The 19,789-nt window shown below is 47.4% G+C and overlaps 1 protein-coding gene across 7 annotated transcripts in view; it reads right to left on the bottom strand.

Moving 5' to 3' along the window:
- The window catches only part of PIP5K1C (phosphatidylinositol-4-phosphate 5-kinase type 1 gamma), a 99,311-nt gene that overhangs the window by 64,431 nt on the left and 15,091 nt on the right, over positions 1–19,789 (bottom strand). For all 7 annotated transcript variants that reach the window (XM_044268690.1, XM_044268699.1, XM_044268677.1 and 4 more), the window contains 6 exons: positions 18,677–18,829; positions 16,449–16,748; positions 12,573–12,778; positions 3,590–3,673; positions 2,859–2,907; positions 2,166–2,250 (listed from right to left, as the gene is read on the bottom strand). In XM_044268690.1, the coding sequence (XP_044124625.1) occupies positions 2,166–2,250; positions 2,859–2,907; positions 3,590–3,673; positions 12,573–12,778; positions 16,449–16,748; positions 18,677–18,829 (877 nt within the window). The remainder of the gene's footprint in view (positions 1–2,165; positions 2,251–2,858; positions 2,908–3,589; positions 3,674–12,572; positions 12,779–16,448; positions 16,749–18,676; positions 18,830–19,789) is intronic.

Genomic DNA, 19,789 nt, shown 5'->3' with positions numbered 1-19,789 from the left:
TTGCACGGGGCATTTGTTTGGTGGCCTTCCATTCCAGGCACGATCCGGTCCCTACTGGTGGGCTGTGGCGCCCTCCACATCCCTCCTTCTACAGGGACTCTTCCATTGGTCCGGGTGTGCTAACGGCATCTACATGAAAGCTTCCCACCTTTCTCTTCAGAGCCAAAGTTCCAGAAGCATGCGACGTGGACGCCCTGATTCTCATTGGCGGGAACCCCCCCTCCCTCCCGTGTTTCTTCCCCTCCTTCCTAAAGTTCTACGGAAGATCAAGATGGAGGACATTCCGAAAAATCCTAGGTCGCTCTGAATTGACCCGGTCACACGTGGTAAGCTGACCTCATTCTCCTTCCTGGAGACGTCCCTTGGTCACTGCCACTCAGAGACTACCTTCTTTCACGAGGTTCTGTCTTACATCAGCATTTCAATGATGGCGAGGCTATTGAGACTGCCATTTTGACGTGGAGAGGGTTTTCGGTGGATGTCTTCTGAACTATGATTCAGGCAATAAGCCTGCATCGTCCAGGATCTATTATGGGACCTAGAGGTCCTTCCTGCACTTCTGTGAAAGCTGGGACATCCTCTCACTCCGTGTTTTTCTCTCCCCGCGGTCCTACCCTTTCTACATTCAGGGTTGGACCATGGTTTAGCCCTTAGTTCCTTGATGGGTCAGGTGTTGGCACTTCTGTCCTGGGGCAGCTTCCCAGCGTTCTCTGGTCCCCTGGTGCCCATGGAAACCTTCCTTCGGGGAGTGTCACGTACGGTTCCTCTGTACCGCCATTACAGCCTTGGTATCTGAATATAGTTCTCTCAGCGTTCCAGTCTTATCCCCTTGAGCCCTTGCGGGAGTTCTCACTCCGGCTCCTGTCCTAGAAGGTAGTTTTTCTTGTGGCTATCACATCCATCAGGCGGGTATCCAAGTTGGGGGTGCTCTCTCGCAAGATCCCCTTCCTGGTTCTTCACAAGGATAAGACGGTTCTCCGGCCCATTCCTTCTTCACCCGAAGGTGGTCTCTGACTTCCATATCAATGAAGAAATTGGCCTTCCTTCACACCCTACGGAAGGGAGTTACATTATGGACGTTGTCAGAGCTCTAATCATTATTAGCAGCCTCTAGTCCCTCTCGACATACGGACCCCCTTTTCTCTCTGGAGGGTCCTCTCTAGGGATTGGTGGCCTCCAAGAGGTGATTGCACGTTGGATTCAGTCTGCAAGTGCTGAAGCATAGCGCGCCCGAAGCAGGGTTCTGCCCGTAGGTGTCATGGCTCACTCTCCCAAAGCGGCGAGCGCTTCTTGGACTAGGAGGAATCACGCTTCGGCTGCACAGTTGTGTAAGGCGGCTCCCGGTCCTCCTTACACATGTTCTAAAGAAATTACCAGGTGCATTTACGGTCGCTGCATGGGCCGCGTGGTCTTGCAGGCGACAGTTCTTAGATGCCTGCAGGGATGCTTGCTTCCATGTCCAGCCACAGTTGTAGCTGTTGCTGGTTTGAACCCCGTTGGGGCCTTTGACATGGTTGGTTTTCCACGTGTTTTTCTTTGGTTGGCTTGCTTCTCCTACTGCTTGTACACAAACTGAAGCTCTCTCTCCAGGGTGGAGGGGGTATAGCTGCCAGGGGAGGAGCTAACAGCTTTTACTAGTGTCAACGCCTCCTAGAGGACATAGCTATACCACGGGTCCTGTGTCCCCCATTGAAGAGCGAGAAAGATTTTACTGGCAAGTTATACAAAAATCTCCTTTTCACAAAAAACATGCAGCCATTACAATCAGCTCTCTCCCAGCAAAATCATAAAGCCACTTAACTTATTTAAAAAGGTTGACCAATTCTTTTTAATGGTCAGAATGACCTAAAAGAAAAAGAGTGATAATCGCCTCACTGATCCTCTACAGGGGCGACATGCCATCAGTTTTCTGCTGCTTTACAGCCTGGCAGTCCTGCCCCATGTGGCCTGATGCTAAAGCTGAATGGAAAGCTCTTGCTCAGTCAGTTTGATGAAAGACAATGGTTTAATACAGATGCTCTAGTAAATGCTACCGCCAACCTGCAGTTCATAGAAACTTATAACCAGTTTGGAACTACAGAAATTCTCCGCCACTGTTGCGTGACTGGGAGATCAATTCGGGGACACTGACATCGTAATAAGATCTAACAACTACAGCTACTTACAGGATGTTTTTCGGAACACTGTGTTAGTCATGAATTTAAAGAACCGTTCAGCATAAAAACTGGGCCGGTGTACAGACACCGTGTCCTGAAAAAAAGAATAAAATAAGACACCTGTAGGTATATCAAATCAGATACCCATATAAAGCATGCACCATTAGCCCTGAATGATGGATGCCACAGCATCCCGAGACTGCAGAGCTCACAATACTCAATGCCAGCAATTGGCCAGAGCACTTCTATGCTTCTAAGTTGGGAATTATGAGTGTTCCAGATGGAGATACTGCTAGAATATTAAATTATCTTCTGACCCATCTCTATATCAGATGGTCTTGCTCAGCATGTTAGCACTGTCTGACTAACCATGAACAAGTAAATTATTTTAAGGGAATCTCTGTCCCTATCAAACTGTTTGCATAGACACCTGATGTGCTGTGGTTCACCTGATTACAATGCAGTTTTTTTCTTGTTGATTCGAGGCTCTGTTCCTGAGTTATGATACTTTTTCTTGGGTGCAATGAGGGTGTCACCACTGCTCTGGTTGCACCCAAGCCCTGCTCCTTTCTGTGGCCAGCCCCTCCCTGGCTGCTTTGATTGACAGAGCCAGGCAGTGGCAAAGCATCGAGGTAGGGTCTGGGTGCAACAAGAGCAATGGTGACGCCATTGCTAGAACTCAATTCTACACACTCTACTCACCCCATCATGAACAAGAGCTTTCCACGTATGTTCTAGCTTCTTTATTAACCTGGGAAAAGTAGAGTTAAAAAAAAGTAGCATCAACTATACAGGGGCAAATACTTAGTACATCACAGTCCCTGAAGACATTTTTTTGAAAATGGAATATATCCAGTGTCTCAATAAAGACTACAATGGTGAACTAGTCTTGTCACCTGACCATTGTAGATTAAAGTGACATGACGTCCTATACACATTCCTGGAAGTGGCACACAGCTGGGGGTCGGTGTGGGCATACAGAAAAGGGTCCAGGCAATACACGCCTGATTTAAGTCCATGTAACTGATTAAATACTTGATCAGCTGCAGATACACTGAAAGTCTATGAAGGAAGAGATTACCTTCTTATACGGAAAGATGTAATTCATTTGGTATATAACCGATTTCTTGTGATCAGGTAGTCCGCTTCACAACACCGAATAAAGCAGCTAACCCTTTAGCTGCCGTGTACGGTGCTACTGCTCCAGGTCTTACATTTAACACTTTGTAAGACGGCACTGTTGACCCGCACTTCTACTATACACTGGCAATGGCTACATTTGTAGTGGGGTGATGACACACTTGTACACAGTACATAAGTACCATGTGCTTGCTACCAAGTATACCAAAGCTCTGCTTTGTCCAGAAATTCATACCGGTTATATTCAGAAGTCTTAACTGTAGATGCATTGTACAGAAAGCTACACCATTTACCTGTAAGACTGCAAAATGTCAATTATTCCTATGTACAGTAAAAGCCGCTCCCCTTTGCCATTGACCGCTGGAATTCCCCCCATTCTAGAAAAAAAAAAAATAAAATGAATGTAGATTAATAAATGTTACGATGCCTGCTCGGTGTATATAGCGTTCAAAATATACAGTACAGAGATTTTCTTCACTTGACCTCCATCATTTCAAATGAGGACCCTCATCATAAATGGTTGCAGGTCCAGGCTCATGCGCACACCCATACTGCTCAGTCTGCTGAGACCTTGTGAAATTGTTGTATAGTTACCATACTTACTACCTGGGTTTGCTGCATTGCCATAAACAGCATCACTGATGTATAGTGCCAATGAGCAGGCTGCCACATACGTATAGGATATATGCTTAACCCTAAAACAGGGACTGCGTTGCATTAAATGCAAAGTACACTCATCTGCTTTTTAGCTGTAGAAAAAGAGGGCAAGAAAAAGCCAGAAAGCAGGAGAATGCCTGGTACTCCATATAAAGCAAACACTATACTGCTTCTGCAGCAAGTAAAGAACATTCTGTTCATAGGATGGTGAGAACTTAATCCTTTAAGACTACATCTCCGCTAAGAGCTGACAATATCTAAAAATAGAGGAGTTTACGTCAAATGAAGCAAGACTTCAGCCCCTTTCACACGGGCGAGTTTTCCACGTGGGTGCAATGCGTGAAGTGAACGCATAGCATCCGCACTGAATCCTGACTCATTCATTTCAATGGGGCTGTGCACATGAGCATTGTTTTTCAAGTATCAGTTCTGCGTTGCATGAAAAACACAGAATGTTCTATATTCTGCATTTTTCACACAGCCCTGGCCCCATAGAAGTGAATGGGGCTTCAGTGAAAAACGCATTGCATCCGCAAGCAAGTGTGGATGCAAGCAACTGATGGTTGCTAGTAGATGAGGTTTGTAAACCTTCAGTTTTTTTTATCACATGCGTGAAAACGAGATTTTTGTATAACTTACCAGTAAAATCTCTTTCTCGCTCTTTCCTTGGGGGACACAGAAGACCTTGGGTATAGCTCATCTCCATAAGAGGCGTGACACTAAGTGAAAACTGTTAAGCCCCTCCTCCATCAGCTATACCCCCAGCCTGGAGAGAGAGACTGCCAGTTGCGTGTCCAAGTAGTGAGAAAAGGCAAAGTCCAACAAGTGGAAGCAACAAGACAACTACCCAACGGGTAAACAAAACTCGGAAACCGTGTAGAAAAAAAACCAATGAATGGGTGGGTGCTGTGTCCCCCAAGGAAAGAGCGAGAAAGAGATTTTACTGGTAAGTTATACAAAAATCTCGTTTTCTCGCCCAATTTCCTTGGGGGACACAGAAGACCTTGGGACGTTCAAAAGCAGTCCAAGAGGGGAGGGACCACAGCACCAAGGCGAAGCACCCGAAGGCAGCAAGGAAACGCCACCTGCAAAAACCAGGCGGCCCAAGGCAGCAGCCGCCGCCGAAGCCAGAGTACGCACTCAGGAGAACCTGGTAAGAGAGTGCAAGGAAGACCGTGGCCACCCTGCACAATGACATGGCTGAAGTCCAATGCCTCTGGCCCCGGAGGCACCAACCGCTCTGGTGAAATGAACGGTGACACCAAAAAAACAGAACCCTGCCCTTGAGCAGTAACCACAGCAATAGCCATTTGGTTAAAGCGGAGGAAAGCACCCAGGAGCCGTTAACCTTGGCGCGGACCTCCTGGAAACAAGAGACCGAGCGTCGACAAGAGTCAGATGTCCAAGCAAAAAAACTGCAGACACTTCAAGTAACAGAGTCCCAGTCGCAGGTCCAGGCCAGACTGGAGAAGACCGAATCACGGGAAGAGAAAGGCAGAATTGGGTGAATGCCCAGCTTCCCAAAAGAACCCCAGGGAAGACCCTAAGTCAGACAACAGAACCTGGACGAAGCACGGCCGGGAGCGAACACTAGCGTGCTCGCTGGACTCGTCAGGGCAGACGGGAGGAAATCCAATGCGAGTAAGCGCAAATCAGTGACACGGGCAAAAAGGTTGGGAAAACTGGTCCCGTCGGCCCCCGAGCAACGCCGTCCCGAATCCACGCGGAGTGGGGGAGCAGATGGACAAACGGAAGGAACCGAAAGGGACCCGGCCAGTTTCCAACAGACTCCAGGACAAGTCAGGCTAAAGCCCTTGTCGTTGCAGCCACCACAGGAAGGTGTTCTACAGTCCCGGTGTGGGGGCTTGAAGGGCAATCTTGACAGAAGAAAGTAGGCCCGCCAGGTTACCGAGAAGGTAAAGTCCAAGCAGGACCATCACCCAGAATGGTAAAAGTAATCTGCACCCAGCGGGAGGACAGAATGCGGCAAACCCGGTAATAGGCACACAGCTAGTACAGCCAGTGTGAACAATGGAGACAGTACGAGGTCATAAGGAACACCGGGACCATCCATATGAACAACCATAGTCTCCCCAGGGGGGAGGGCAGTGAAGGAACAGCCCCTGAAGCCTGGCCGGGGCAGAAGCCACATCGGAGTAAAACTGACCCAGGAGAAGCCAAAACAGAGCCGTCGAGAGAAAAAATAGCCGAGAAGACAGATGACACCCCCCAACCGCAAGGAGGAGCGGGCAACAGGGAAGCCACAGGACCGCTCAAAGGCAGAACTCCGCTACTCCGAGATGTCCGGCTCACCAATTCGCAGAAGGCGAATACCCTAACGAATCGAAAGTGGAGGTCCCTGAGACCTGGGTAATCGAGCAACCAAGAGAAGTTGGGCGACCTGCTCGAAAAGAGCGGCTAGAACCTGGTAGCAAAACAAACTGAAGCACGGAGGGTGCCAACAGGAAGGACTCAAACCAAAACGCATCCAAGAGGAGGAATGGCAACAGGCGAGGGAACCGTAATCCCGCCAGAGCCAACGTAGACTGCGAGGGACGCTGGAGACAGCACTCTCGACCATGTGACCGCTTGCGCTGGGAAGCAATGCCACAGGGTAACTAATGGGTACGCATCTAGGAACCACAAACACTCCCCAGGCGGAAGGGCCAACGAATATGGTGGATACCGTCACAACGGAAACACCAATATACCCTCCGAACAGAGAATGGATACCACCCAGCTCGCTGCAGTAGAGAGCAATAGAGCCCGTCCAGGCCAGGTGAACAGAAAGATCTCTTCAGAGAAGAGTGCCAGGCCGGCGGCAATCACCGTATCCCAAGAGAAAAACGTCAAGTCGCAGGAAGAATGGAGGCATACGTACAAGCAGCCCCATAAGCAGTGAGAAAGCCAACCCACCTACGGAAGGAGAAGGCATACACGGCCCAACAACGCACAGAGTGCAGAAGAGCGTCCGCCCACTGCGAAATAGTCATACAGCAAGGAGGGCCAGCCACAGAATCCACGGAAGGGCAAAGTGCAACCGGAAGGGGGGACATACACAAGACTAGTATGGCATGCGACGGAACGCAAGCAGTCCGCCCAGAAGAGAGGGCAATGCACTTGGCAAACATTGCGGGCAGCAAGCGTGCAAAGCCCGCCCCACAAGGGGGTGATGCCCAAGACCAGCACCTACTTCAGAGAAGTAAGACATACCATATTCCGCCCAGAAGAGGGCCATGCATATGGCCACACCGCTTCCAGCAGGACGTCCACCCAGTGAAAAGGGGACATGCACAGGGTAACCCTAGCATTAAGTGAGTGTGCAACAATCCACCAAACACCGAATTTTGTGAGAGTACAACTACTCCGCCAATGAATGGGGACAAGTACATTAGTCCAGCACAGCATATACAAGGACAGTTGTGAGCCCTGTGAGCATACAAAAAGTCCACCCTGGAATGAAGGGTGGTAACGCACAAGGCCAGCACCGTATCCAATGGGAGTGCAAGCATTCCACCCATCTGAGAGGTCAGCAACGTATCTGGTGAGAGTGCAGTATGCTGCCCAGAAGGGGGAGCCATGCCCATGGCCAGTATTGCAACCAGGGAGAATGCGAGCACCCCGCCATGGATGGGGGTCAGGCACCTGGCCAGCAGCACACTGGCGAGAGAACAAACACAGTCAGTGAGAGTGTGTGTATGTTGCCTGAGGAAAGGAGACATGCCCACGGCCGGCAGCGAATCCAGTAAGAGTGCCGTACACCGCCCACGGAAGGGGGAACATGTATATGGCCGGCAGTGGATTTAGTGAGTTGCAAGCATCCCACCATGGAAGGGGGTCATGCACGCGGCCAGCAACTTACCAGCGAGAAAACGACCCCAGTCAGTGAGGGTGTATGCATGGCGCTTGAGGGAAGAAGGCATGCCCAAGGCCGGCAGCGAATCCAATGAGAATGCAGCATACCGCCCATGGAAGGGGGTTATGCACATGGCCGGCTGCCCAGCACCATAACCAATGAAGTGCAGTATTCCGCCTAAAGGAAGGGGGTCATGCCCAAGACCGGCAGCGAATCCAGTGAGTGCAGCATTCCGCCTATGGAAGGGGGTCATGCACAAGACCGGCAGCGAATCCAGTGAGTGCAGCATTCCGCCTATGGAAGGGGGTCATGCACAAGACCGGCAGCGAATCCAGTGAGTGCAGCATTCCGCCTATGGAAGGGGGTCATGCACAAGACCGGCAGCGAATCCAGTGAGTGCAGCATTCCGCCTATGGAAGGGGGTCATGCACAAAACCGGCAGCGAATCCAGAGAGTGCAGCATTCCGCCTATGGAAGGGGGTCATGCACATGGCCGGTATCAAATCCAGTGAGTGCAGCGTAACGCCTATGGAAAGGAATCACGCACATGGCCGGCAGTGAATCCAGTGAAAGTGCAGCGTTCCCCTATGGGAGGGGGTCGTGCACCAGACTAACACCGTATCTGGTGAGAGTGCAGATTCCACCTATGGAAGGAGGACATGCACAAGACCGGCAACGAATCCAATGAGTGCAGCATTCCGCCTATGGAAGGGGGTTGTGCACATGGCCTGCAGCGAATCCAATGAGTGCAGCGTTCTCGTGCACATGGCCAACACCGTATTCGGTGAGAGCGCAGTATTCCACCTAAGCGGAGGGTCATGCACCAGGCAAGCCTGCAGCCCGAGGAGTGCAGTATCCCGCCTAGGAAGGGGTTGTCTGCACATGGCAGTTACCATAGCTGGAGGGTGACGAACTCTGCCTACAGAAAAAAAGAGAGCGCATGCACTTGGCCAGCGCTGTATCCCGGAGAGGGCAAGAACCACTTAGAAGGGAAACATGCACCAGCCGGGGAGTGCGACACCATGCCGCTCGTGGAAGGAGCACGCATACAGGCGGCGCTACCGAGATAAGGCTGCAGCGTCCTGCGCAGCGCACAAGAAATCCATTGGTTAACCATGTTATGCATTTCTAAATAAAAAATAGCCTCACTGAGGCAGAAAGAAGTGCCACCATACAGGTGCCCAGCATAGAAGTAGAGGGGGGGGGGGGGGGGGCGCCAGCCATATAGGCCCATCGGGAGCCGCCGGTACCCGAAGGGTTAAGCCAACCAACCTGGAAGGGAGGAGGAGGCGGCGCCGCGATCCCCTGGGGGCGGGAAACACAGTCAGTGAGAGTGAACCTCCAGGCGGGAAGAATTCGCGCCCGGAGAAGTTCCCGCCCCCTCCAACAGAGGCCGGAAGTTTGCGGCCTAGCAGGCCGTGAAGCCGGGGCCTAAATTTTCTGCGGCACCCGGCTGACCGGGGCCGCACAGGACACCGGAGCTGACTGCCTAGACAAACCGGCCGCGGAAGCCCACCCCGCGGACCGGAAGTCAGGGGCCCGGGTGGAGCGCCGGAATGCGGCCCAGTAGGCCCGAAGCCTGGGCCAAAATTTGCGGCGCCCGGCCGACCGGAAGTCGCCGACGGCCGGCCGGAATCGATGGAGCATCGTGCTCAAGCCAAATGCCGGCCGCGGGAGTCCACCCCGCAGGCCAGAACAGTCGGGGGCCGGGAAGGAGCGCCGGAGTGCGGCCAGCTCGGAGGTGCGGCCCAGCAGACCGGGAAGAAGCGCCGGAGGTGCGGCCGAGCAGGCCGGGAAGTAAAAACCCCAGCAGCACTGCCGTCAGGAAAAAGGCCCCCGCTCCAGAGCAGCGCATTGGTGAGGGATGGGGGGACCCTGAGACCGGGTGCCCGTGCGGATGCGAGCACAGCGTTCCCAGGAGGGACGCTGATAGGTGAAGGGAGGCGATGTGGCTGCCTATTCGCAGCATTCTGCTGCTAAAAAGTCACATGAGGGCCAGAAGGGAGGAGAGGGAGCAGGAGTAGAATGTCACCCCGCAGCACCCCAGGGGCCAGCCTAGGTCCAGCAGTGACCGAAGGGTCCAGAGGCCCAGTATGGGGGGTCAGGCACGCAGGAGACCAGGGTGGGGGGTGGGGGACGTAGGGCTGGAGAAGCCACTCTCTCACCATAGTCGTCTTCACCCTCGGTCCATTCCAGCAGGGTCGCCCCTTCAGCTACTGGCACCGTAGTGGCAGGACGCTGGGAGAGGGACTTGGCGTGCGGGCGACCCTTGCGCTGGCGGGATGTAGGGGAGCTGGGCTGCCCTGATCCACCTTGTCTTCTGTGGGGGAGGCAGCAGTGCGGGTGACCGGCACTGGCGCAGCTCAACCCCGGGAGAAACAGAGAGGTCTAGTGCGTCTCTGTTGTCCCTGATGATCTGGAACAAAAAGAAAAGAAAAAAGTAAAAATCAAAATTTAAACAAAGGAGAAACAGCCCTGCAGTAGCAGGGAGTGTCTTGCCTCCTTGGACACTAAGCAAAAACTGGCAGTCTCTCTCTCCAGGCTGGGGGTATAGCTGATGGAGGAGGGGCTTAACAGTTTTCACTTAGTGTCACGCCTCCTATGGAGATGAGCTATACCCAAGGTCTTCTGTGTCCCCCAAGGAAATTGGGCGAGAAAAATGCATCAAAACGCATTGCGCCCACACGGAAAAAACTTAACAACTGAACGCAATCACAGACAAAACTGACTGAACTTGCTTGCAAAATGGTGAGAGTTTCACTGAACGCATCCGGACCTAATCCGTCACGCTCGTGTGAAAGAGACCTTAAGGACAACTTGGGGGTTGTCCACTTCTTGTCATACTGCCCACTCAAAAGATCCCTAATGTTCAAACTCTGCTTTTGAACAAACCACACTATACAAAGAGGAAATGTCCAGCATCTTGAGGATCCTAAAACTGGGGCCTTATTGAGACATAAAACTAATTACATATAGTTATGGATTTACCGTATGTCTGAATAAAGCTCCAATTTTAGAATCCCCAAGATGCTGGACTCTTCTTTTTCTACTCTCAATGTACACAAAACTTATTCTATTACATAGGCCTATAACTGAGATGTGTCATCCATATTGTCCCCTCCCTCTCCATGTACAGCTCACCCCTGGAACCACAAATAATCCAATTCCTATCTTCTACAGCATTCCTGGTTACTCAGCATGAGGACAAGCGCCAGTGCCTGCAGTCATGGGCTCCCTGGATGCCAGCATCCCATCCTGAGATTTTATGCAAATAGTGGCACCTTTCGGAGGACATCTTCTGCACGGAGGAGCTCCAGAGAAATGTGAATATATGGACAGTGACTACTGGAGTTTTCTAATGCAGGACAAATCCCCTGTTACTATGTGCACAGAAGCCCAGGAAGGGGTACTGGAAAGTGGGGAGCCCATGACTGTGGGTACTGGTTCTTCTCCTCACTGTGTGCATAGAAACCAGGGTTGGAACACTGGGATGTTTGGACCATACAGTAATGGTCCAAATTTTAATACTGCACACAGCTGCCTGAGCCAATCTGCAGAAAGCTCTGTCGGGGAATAAAGGTGGCTGTCGGGGAATGAAGGTGAGGGCTACAAGGTTCAGCATCAATAGCTGCAGAAGCATTAGATGCACATGACCTGCTGCATAAGTAATTTTTATAGTGTCCAAATCGTAAGTGACCCTCACCTCTATGCAAATTTTCAGGGGCAGTCCCAAATTAGACTGTGTTCTAGCTAGACCATTACGGAACATGAAAGTAGTATGGAACACAACATGGGTCCCTCCAGTGGACAAAACACTAATTACACTCGTCCGTGGTATGGAATAGCATAGTGTACTATAATTATGTTTTACATTACCTCTGTTCATATGTAAAAACTAACACTTCACCAATCTGCAACATTACAGAAAATATGCCCCTCTTCTAATAAATATCAAGCTTCCCCCCCCCCCTCTTAAAATCAGGGGTCCTGTGATCGAGAGCTTTCATTTTTATGCTGTTACTCAAATATAACTGACCCACCATCCCCTAATTTCTTTTGTAGAAAACCGGAGATGCCCTTCATAATTTTAAACGACTATGTTCACCTTTGGGGGAATTTTTTATTTTATTTTTATTATTGCATTGTACTTATTTTGAGCTAAAAATTTTCTTCAATTGGTCTTTATAAAAAAAAAATATATGGATTTTTTTTGTGTACATAGCCGACATGTTCTACTAGCTGCCTGTGGATTTTTAATCTTTTCCGTCATCTGGGGAGCAGAATTCTTATCTCGCTCTCCGACATTATAAACACGCATTATAGCTCGGTTCTTATCTTACTGATAAGAATGATGAAATAAGGGTTATTAGATGGCACAAAGTGAATGTCAAAGTACCAGTCACACAGTTGTAAAAACAGTTAATTCTTTGTGACAGAATGGCTCAATATTTTTAATAAAGGCCAATTGAAAATATGATTTTTAGCCAAAAATAAGTAAAATGCAATCAAACAAAAATTGCCTCCAAAAAAGGTATACATAGCCATTAATAGTTTTGAGCGAACTTGTGGTTTCAAGTTCGGAGTACAAGGTTCGGGTTATTTAAGAATTCAGTTATGGATTCTGCTAGCACGGACCATAAGTTATGGTTTGTGGTAGCGGAATCCATAACGGAATTCTTACATAACCTGAACTTTGTACACCGAACTTGAAACCAGAAGTTCGCTCAACACTATTTAAGAATATATTCCAAAGAGTTACTCACGTGTCATCAGTGTCTATTGATTCCCCACGAGCTGCTCCTCCCTGAATGGATTCCATTGCTGTGGAGTATAGCGCCTTCTGTGCGACTGGACGCTTCTCATCAGCTGGACTCTGTGCCCCATCTGCTTGCTTCTCTCTTTCCTGTTGTTCTAGGTTGTGCACGCCTAGAAGAAGGCTGTAATCCATGATCTTGAAACTTTCTAAAACCTAGAAAAGGGTAAAGATAATAAGATACTACAATATTATCATTAAGGCTACTTTCACACTTGCGTTCGGAGCGGATCCGTCTGGTATCTGCACAGACGGATCCGCACCTATAATGCAAACGCTTAGATCCGTTCAGAACGGATCCGTTTGCATTACCATGAACAAAAAAAAAAATATATTTTTTTTTTTCTTGATGGTAATGCAAACGGATCCGTTTTGACTTCACATTGAAAGTCAATGGGCGACGGATCAGTTTGAAAATTGAGCCATATAGTGTCAAATTCAAACGGATCCATCCCCATTGACTTCCATTGTAAGTCTAGACGGATCCGTTTGCCTCCGCACAGCCAGGCGGACACCCGAACGCTGCAAGCAGCATTCAGGAGTCCGTCTGCTGAGCGGAGGACAGACGGAGCCAGACTGATGCATTCTGAGCGGATCCGCATCCACTCAGAATGCATTAGGGCTGTACGGATCAGTTCGGGGCCGCTTGTGAGAGCCTTTAAACGGAACTCACAAGCGGAGCCCCGAACGCTAGTGTGAAAGTAGCCTAACAATCTTCCACCTTCTCAGAGCAGAACTCACACCTACAATGTACCCTTCCTTAATTTTCTCTTGGTTCAACATATTCCAAGATGAGTGGCATGAGATGACCAGCTCAAAAAAAATAATCCACGATACTCTGCAACAAGATGTCCAGTGAGTGTGAACTGCAGCCTGTCGAGGGTTTCTTTAATACATTGCAATATTATATTGAATTTGTCTAGTGAGCCTTTAAAAGGAACGTGTCAGCAAAAAAATGACTTATTGTTTACATCAAGTTTTTATGTTAGACATGTTAAAGAATTTTTGGTGGTTATTACCGTACTATATTTAAATAAAATATGCAGCTTTTAAACTGGCCACTAAGATTAATAGGTGCTACTTTTTGGTCTCTACAGACCACTTTTCAGCAGTCATACCATTTTAATCACAGGCATGATTACAATAGCAGATTTCACCTATATACAGTGGTCCCTCAATATACAATGGCCTCAAAATACAGTGTTTTCAACATACAATGGCCATTTCTCATACCAAGTTGAAACTAGACTCGACATGCAATGTCTCAGTCTCAAATCCAACCAATCCAGGCCACTTCTCTGGTTAAACAGATGTATTAGTTGCTAGTTAGCAGTTGTTCCTGACCGTTATATGTAAGGACCTATATGTCTTGGTTATCAGCTTTTTTTTTTTCTTAAATCTTCATTTTCTCTCATCTTGGATGACATTTTTGGGGCTCTGGAACAGATTACGCAACTTACAGTGGTTTCAACATACAATGGTCGTCCTGGAACCAATTAATTTTCTAACTTGAGGGACCATTGTATAGACATAATACAGAATCAACACAAGTGACAAAGCACGCCTAGAAAATTCCCACAGAAATCAATGAGTCTCCTCCAGACTATTGTGTCTATGCCCCATGGGGGCTGCTGTACTGTCTCTCTAAACGCCATTAACAGCTCAGGCAATGGCAGCTCTTATACTCATGCTCAGGAATACAATAAAAAAAATATATATATAAGAAACAAAGGATGTGTCACTGGCAGAATATGCAACATCTTCCCTAAATGGTTATCCCACACTGCACTGTACTGCAGCTGTGGCCGTGCTTGCGCACTATAGGAAAAAGTGCTGGCCTCCCAGGACCATGGGATTGTGCATAGGCACGCATGTGCAGCAGCTCCTGTCTTGGCCACCTCGTATCTGGGAGCAGTCACCCCTTGAAACGAGCGGTGCATAATGTGATGGAAAAATGAATCAAGCCAGCAAAGGAGGCAATATAGATAATACATTTGTAAGTGCCTTGTATTAACTTTCTCTACAGGATAAATGCCATTTGCTGAAGTGAGACAACCCCTTTATGCATAGTTGTGTATTTGTATTTTAACAGTATGTTTTTTTTTCCTTTATTCCAACTGGACTATGATTTTGCTCATCTTGAATCACTAGGGGGTGGTAACATACCTCTTGATTCACTAGTGAACTTTACTGGTTTCAGTATTGAACTTCGTTCATGTCTTGATATGGATAGCATATGGTTCTTTGTTATTTATCAAAGGTGATTCTCCCCTTTACCCCCTTTCTTGGTACCCTCCAATGATGGTCCCATATAATCTATGCTCCTTTTTTACTCTTTATGACTTATATTTGGAGGCTGCTTTCCGATACATGGATTTAATACTGCTGTGCTACAATATACGGTAAGCAGACACTCATTCAATACGGCTGTTCACAAGTACAAGTGCTGCCTTTTCTGCTATTTGGATTGTTATTGTGGAGGTAATTTGGACTCCTCTCCAGCCAATACATGCACAAGTCTTCTCAATTTCTATACTGGAGTGCTGTACGAACTTTGGGGGTCATTTATTAAACTGGTGTAAAAGGATGGCTTAATTGTCCATAGCAACCAATCAGATACCACTTTTCTTTTTAAACAGTTCCTTTGGAAAATGAAAGTAGGAATTTGATTGGTTGCTGTTGGTAACTAAGACAGTTGTACTTTACACCACTCTGATAAATGACCCCCTTTGAGTGCATCGTATAGGCATTTTTAGCATTTAACGATCTCTCACCAAGAGGTAAGTACCCCAAAGTAGCCCCTGAGAGCCTGTTTATAGGGTAGTGGGGGGGAAACACTTTTATGTATAATCAGACGAACCCTGCAATCATTTAAATATCTGCCTGAGACCTAACTGCATACAGAGTTTTGCAGCAATCCAACATTTCTATCTGAGCGCTTTATTTTTGGTCTGTGAGTATCTTAAAGGTAACCTGTCATCAACTTTATGCTGCCCATACCAACGGTAGTATAAAGTAGAGACAGGTCAGTTGATTTCAGCAGTCTGTCATCTCCAAGTTAAAAGTACCGTAAGTGGTTGCTGAGAACCAACATCACAACCATTGCAGACTGGGCCTGGAAAAGAGTCCCGGCCACCTGAGAAGAGTCATGGTTATTCATGAATTCCTCCTCTCCCTGCCCACCTGCTGATGATAGACAGTCTTCTACCTAGTTTTCTCTTTCTTTCTAGGAGAGAACTGCCAATCATCAGCGGATGGGTGAGAGTGCAGGAGATTATAAATAACCAGGACTCTTCTCAGGTAGATTTGACTCTCTTTAAGGCCTGGGCTGTACTGATTATGATGCTGGTTCTCAGCAACCTCTTACTTTTAGCTCATGAGCGACACACCGCTGAAATCAGCATTTCTGTCACTAATTTATGCTGCCCTCAGTGGAGGTCAGCATAAAGTTGATTACAGGTTCCCTTTAATGCTGGAATCACAGGTATTCATTGTTAGGGTCTATTAACACGTCCGTAATTCGGGTCCGCATTCATTCCGCAATTTGCGGACCCATTCACTTTCAATGGGGCTGGAACAGATGCAAATCCATATTTTCGGGATCCGCAATTCTGTTTCTGAAAAAAAAAAAAAAATTATAAAAATAAAAATAAAAAAAATAGAACATGTCCTACTCTTGTCTGCAATTACGGACAGAAATTGCATTTTCCATTACAGTGTCTGATGTGCAGTCCGCCCATTGAAGGTGTCTTTCGGATCCGCAAAACACATACGGACGTGTAAATGGACCCTTAAAGTGAGCTTAGCATAGTGAAGTACAACTTACCAAACAGTCTCTCTGCATGGTCTTAACCAGTGCACTGAAGGTGTCACTATCGAGGAGTAGCCCTTCTGGCGAATCCTGTATGAAATCTAGGTCTTTGTATGTAGGACTACGTTTCTCCCTCTCTTTCTTAGAGGCACGTCTCTTGTAAGTGGAACCCTTCAGGTCATACTTGTAATGCATACGGACCACTCTTGGAAGGATATTGTTCATGACCACAACACGGATATTCTTCCCACCAGACTGAACACAATACAAACCGTAGAACTTGGGGAGAAGTGTCCGTGGGTTCTGGTTCAGGTTCTGCATCAACAGAACACAAAGTATTCAGTATATAGCCTGGCAAGGGGTTCCAAACAGGGTAAAAAAGTGTGAACAACTTCGTAGTACCCATTTACAATTTTGTTACCAAGAGAAACTAGCAAGAGGGTGCAGGCAGAGAATATACTATCCATTACCATTGTAAAGTATTATGTTTATAGTTCGATGCTTTACAGATGCAGCATACAGTATATGTTGTTTTTTTGTTTGTTTTTTTAAACATTGTATATGGGAGAAAAGTTTGTTTTCAATTTGTATCTGTAAAACCACTTTTACACAGCCCAATTATTGGGTAGATAAATACTAACAAGCATTTGCAGGAAAACTCGGTAGCAATGATCTGCCAATGTAAAGATGGCGATTATCTGATGAACAAGCAAAACACTAGTTCATTGGGTAATAGGATCGTTGGTGCAGACACCTAAATCATCGTTTGCCAGCAGCGGATTGTGCCGTCTAAACAGCACTCTGCTGCCGGCAAACAATCTGTATGGTGACAAGCGATGTCGGTAGCAATACTTCCTCCCCATACTGTAGATGAGATCGCTGCAAGTAATAGCAACGGTCACCTCCACAGACAAGCAGGTGATTGTCAGGAAGGAACTCTTCCTCCTTGGCAATAGTCCGCTCCATGAAGCAGTGTAAAGGGGCAGCCTTTAGGTGCAACAATCAGTACTGACACTGCATCTGATGGGTAAGGCCCCTTTACACTGCTCAGACGATTGTCGAGCAGGAAGCTTTCCTTCCTGACAATTGCCTGCTCATCAGTGGAGGTGACCGCAAAATTTATATGCGGCGATCTCCTCCAGAGTATGGGGAGACTAATTGCTAATTCCATCGTGCGTCCCCATACAGAATCATTATATGCTGGCAGCAGAGCGTGATTAGACGTCTTGATCTGCCAGTGGCAAACAAGGATTTAGGTGACAACAGAAACAATCTTCTTACCCGATGAATCGGTGGCACCTTTAGATTTGCATATCATCACTTGTTCGCGATTATCTGACTGATGCTTGGGCCTTTAAACAGCTATCACGGATATGGAGGGAGATAACATGAATGTGTATAACCAAACAGCAGGGATGCTCAGCCTGCGGCCCTCCAGCTGTTGCAAAACTACAACTCCCAGCATGCCCTAATAGCTGTAGTTTTACAACAGCTTGAGGGCCACAGGTTGGGAATCCCTGCCATACAGGGTCAAAAGGAAGGTCTGAGAGCCTCTCCCTTCGCACTGCCTGCCTGTCGCTCTTCATCCCCACCTCTTCTCCACACTGTCTGAAGAGAGAGCTGCAAGTACGGTATATGCAGCTCTCACTTAAACCTGCTTTTATTCAGCCAAGACTAATATTGCGGCTCTAGCTGCATTCTAACCTGAAAAACAACCCTTAGAAATGACGCCCTCCTGGAACCACACAACCTGAATGGGACTTGTTCAAAACAATGTTGTCCTTTTCTTCTCAAAAATGACGCTTTTTGGGCTGTGTGGGTGGGTGGGGGTTAAAGAGGATTTAAATATTGTTGACCTAACCCGAGGATGCGCCATCTATATCTGATCTGTGTTGGTGTGACTCCTGTGATCCCTACAGATCAGCTGAAGAGGCCATGGCAGTCATGAATGGGAATGAGCTGTAACACAAAGCACAGCTATTATATAATGCGGCACCTGTGGCTCCTTCAAACAGCTCATTGGTGGGGGTGCACGGTTCTCAGATGGCAGCACACAATCATAATCAATATAAAAAATAAAAAAAACACAAACATCTGTAATTGGAAAATAAACAGACTAGAAAAAATAAATAAAAATGAATCTGGCAGGAAAGAAAATGGCGACACATTGTCTATAAGCAAGCTATTAAAATGAGAGAACAACATTTCAAGCGTCCATGAAATGAACAAAACCACAAACATACCATGTAGTATCCAGGCAGCAATTTCTGCAGGAACTCTGCTTCTTTATGCATGACAGTCTTGATAATGAACTCATCATCACTAGTGACATAAAATAAAGAGCCACTGGCTCCAGGGTTGGAGAGTTCAATGAGAGGTTCATTACACAGAGAATACTGTAAATTAAAAGCAGGAAGGAGTAAAAACAAACAGATTTCGCATAGCCATCCGCAGCAGAAGGAAAAAAGGAGAAAATTCAACTTTTGTGAAAAATATTTACTTTCATGAATATTCTTGAAGAGGAAATATGAACTACAGACAAATAAGATCCTGACTCTAAAAAGGGGTTATACCAAAAAAATAATGTATCACCTATGCACAGCACAGGTTATATGTAATGCTTTATTAGGGGTTCGAGCAAATGAACCCCTCCGCAATCCATTATTTATCATCTTTCCCCCAAGTACAGTCTCTGAATGGAGCCATAGGGCACATGTGCACAGCACTCCATCAGTCCCACTCCAAGTGAATGAAGTGGTCAACCAAGATGCACACTACCACTCTACTCAGAGCCATTCTTCTCCAGATCGCAGAGGGGTCATCGCTGTCAGACCCCCCGCAATCCATTATTGTGGATAGTTGGAAAATCATTTTCTTGGGATAACTCCTAAGAGTATCAGGGCCTATATTATGAATGCAACATCTTGACCCCATATTGTGCTTCTAAGGATCACTTTCCTTTTACTACTGAAGTGCAGCCCCATCTTTAAGTAAGGCGAGCCATTTGATCTAAGGCTTAGTTTTTACTTGCATATTTCTTTCCAGTAGAGAAACTGGAGTTTCCCCCCCCAAGTAGTGTGGGGGGGGAGTAGCCCCCAAATGACAGTAATGCCACAATTTTACATACAATCTTTGGAAAATTCGTATTATTGAAAGCCTCATGCACATGGTCATGGTAATGGGCCCAGGAACCATGGTCTGTGTGCCCGCTGGATCTCCCAGGCCATGGCTCCCGTGAACTCACTGTATCATAGTGTTTTATGTTACAGTCAGTTCATATCTCATTTCGGATCTCGTACTAAACTGAGTTCAGTAGACAAGTACGGACCATGTTTTCCAGGCCCATCATGGTAGTG

Source organism: Bufo gargarizans, chromosome 1 (assembly GCF_014858855.1).
Source record: "Bufo gargarizans isolate SCDJY-AF-19 chromosome 1, ASM1485885v1, whole genome shotgun sequence".
In the NCBI taxonomy this organism is placed as follows: Eukaryota; Metazoa; Chordata; class Amphibia; order Anura; family Bufonidae; genus Bufo; species Bufo gargarizans.
This window is presented reverse-complemented; position numbering and strand designations above follow the sequence as displayed.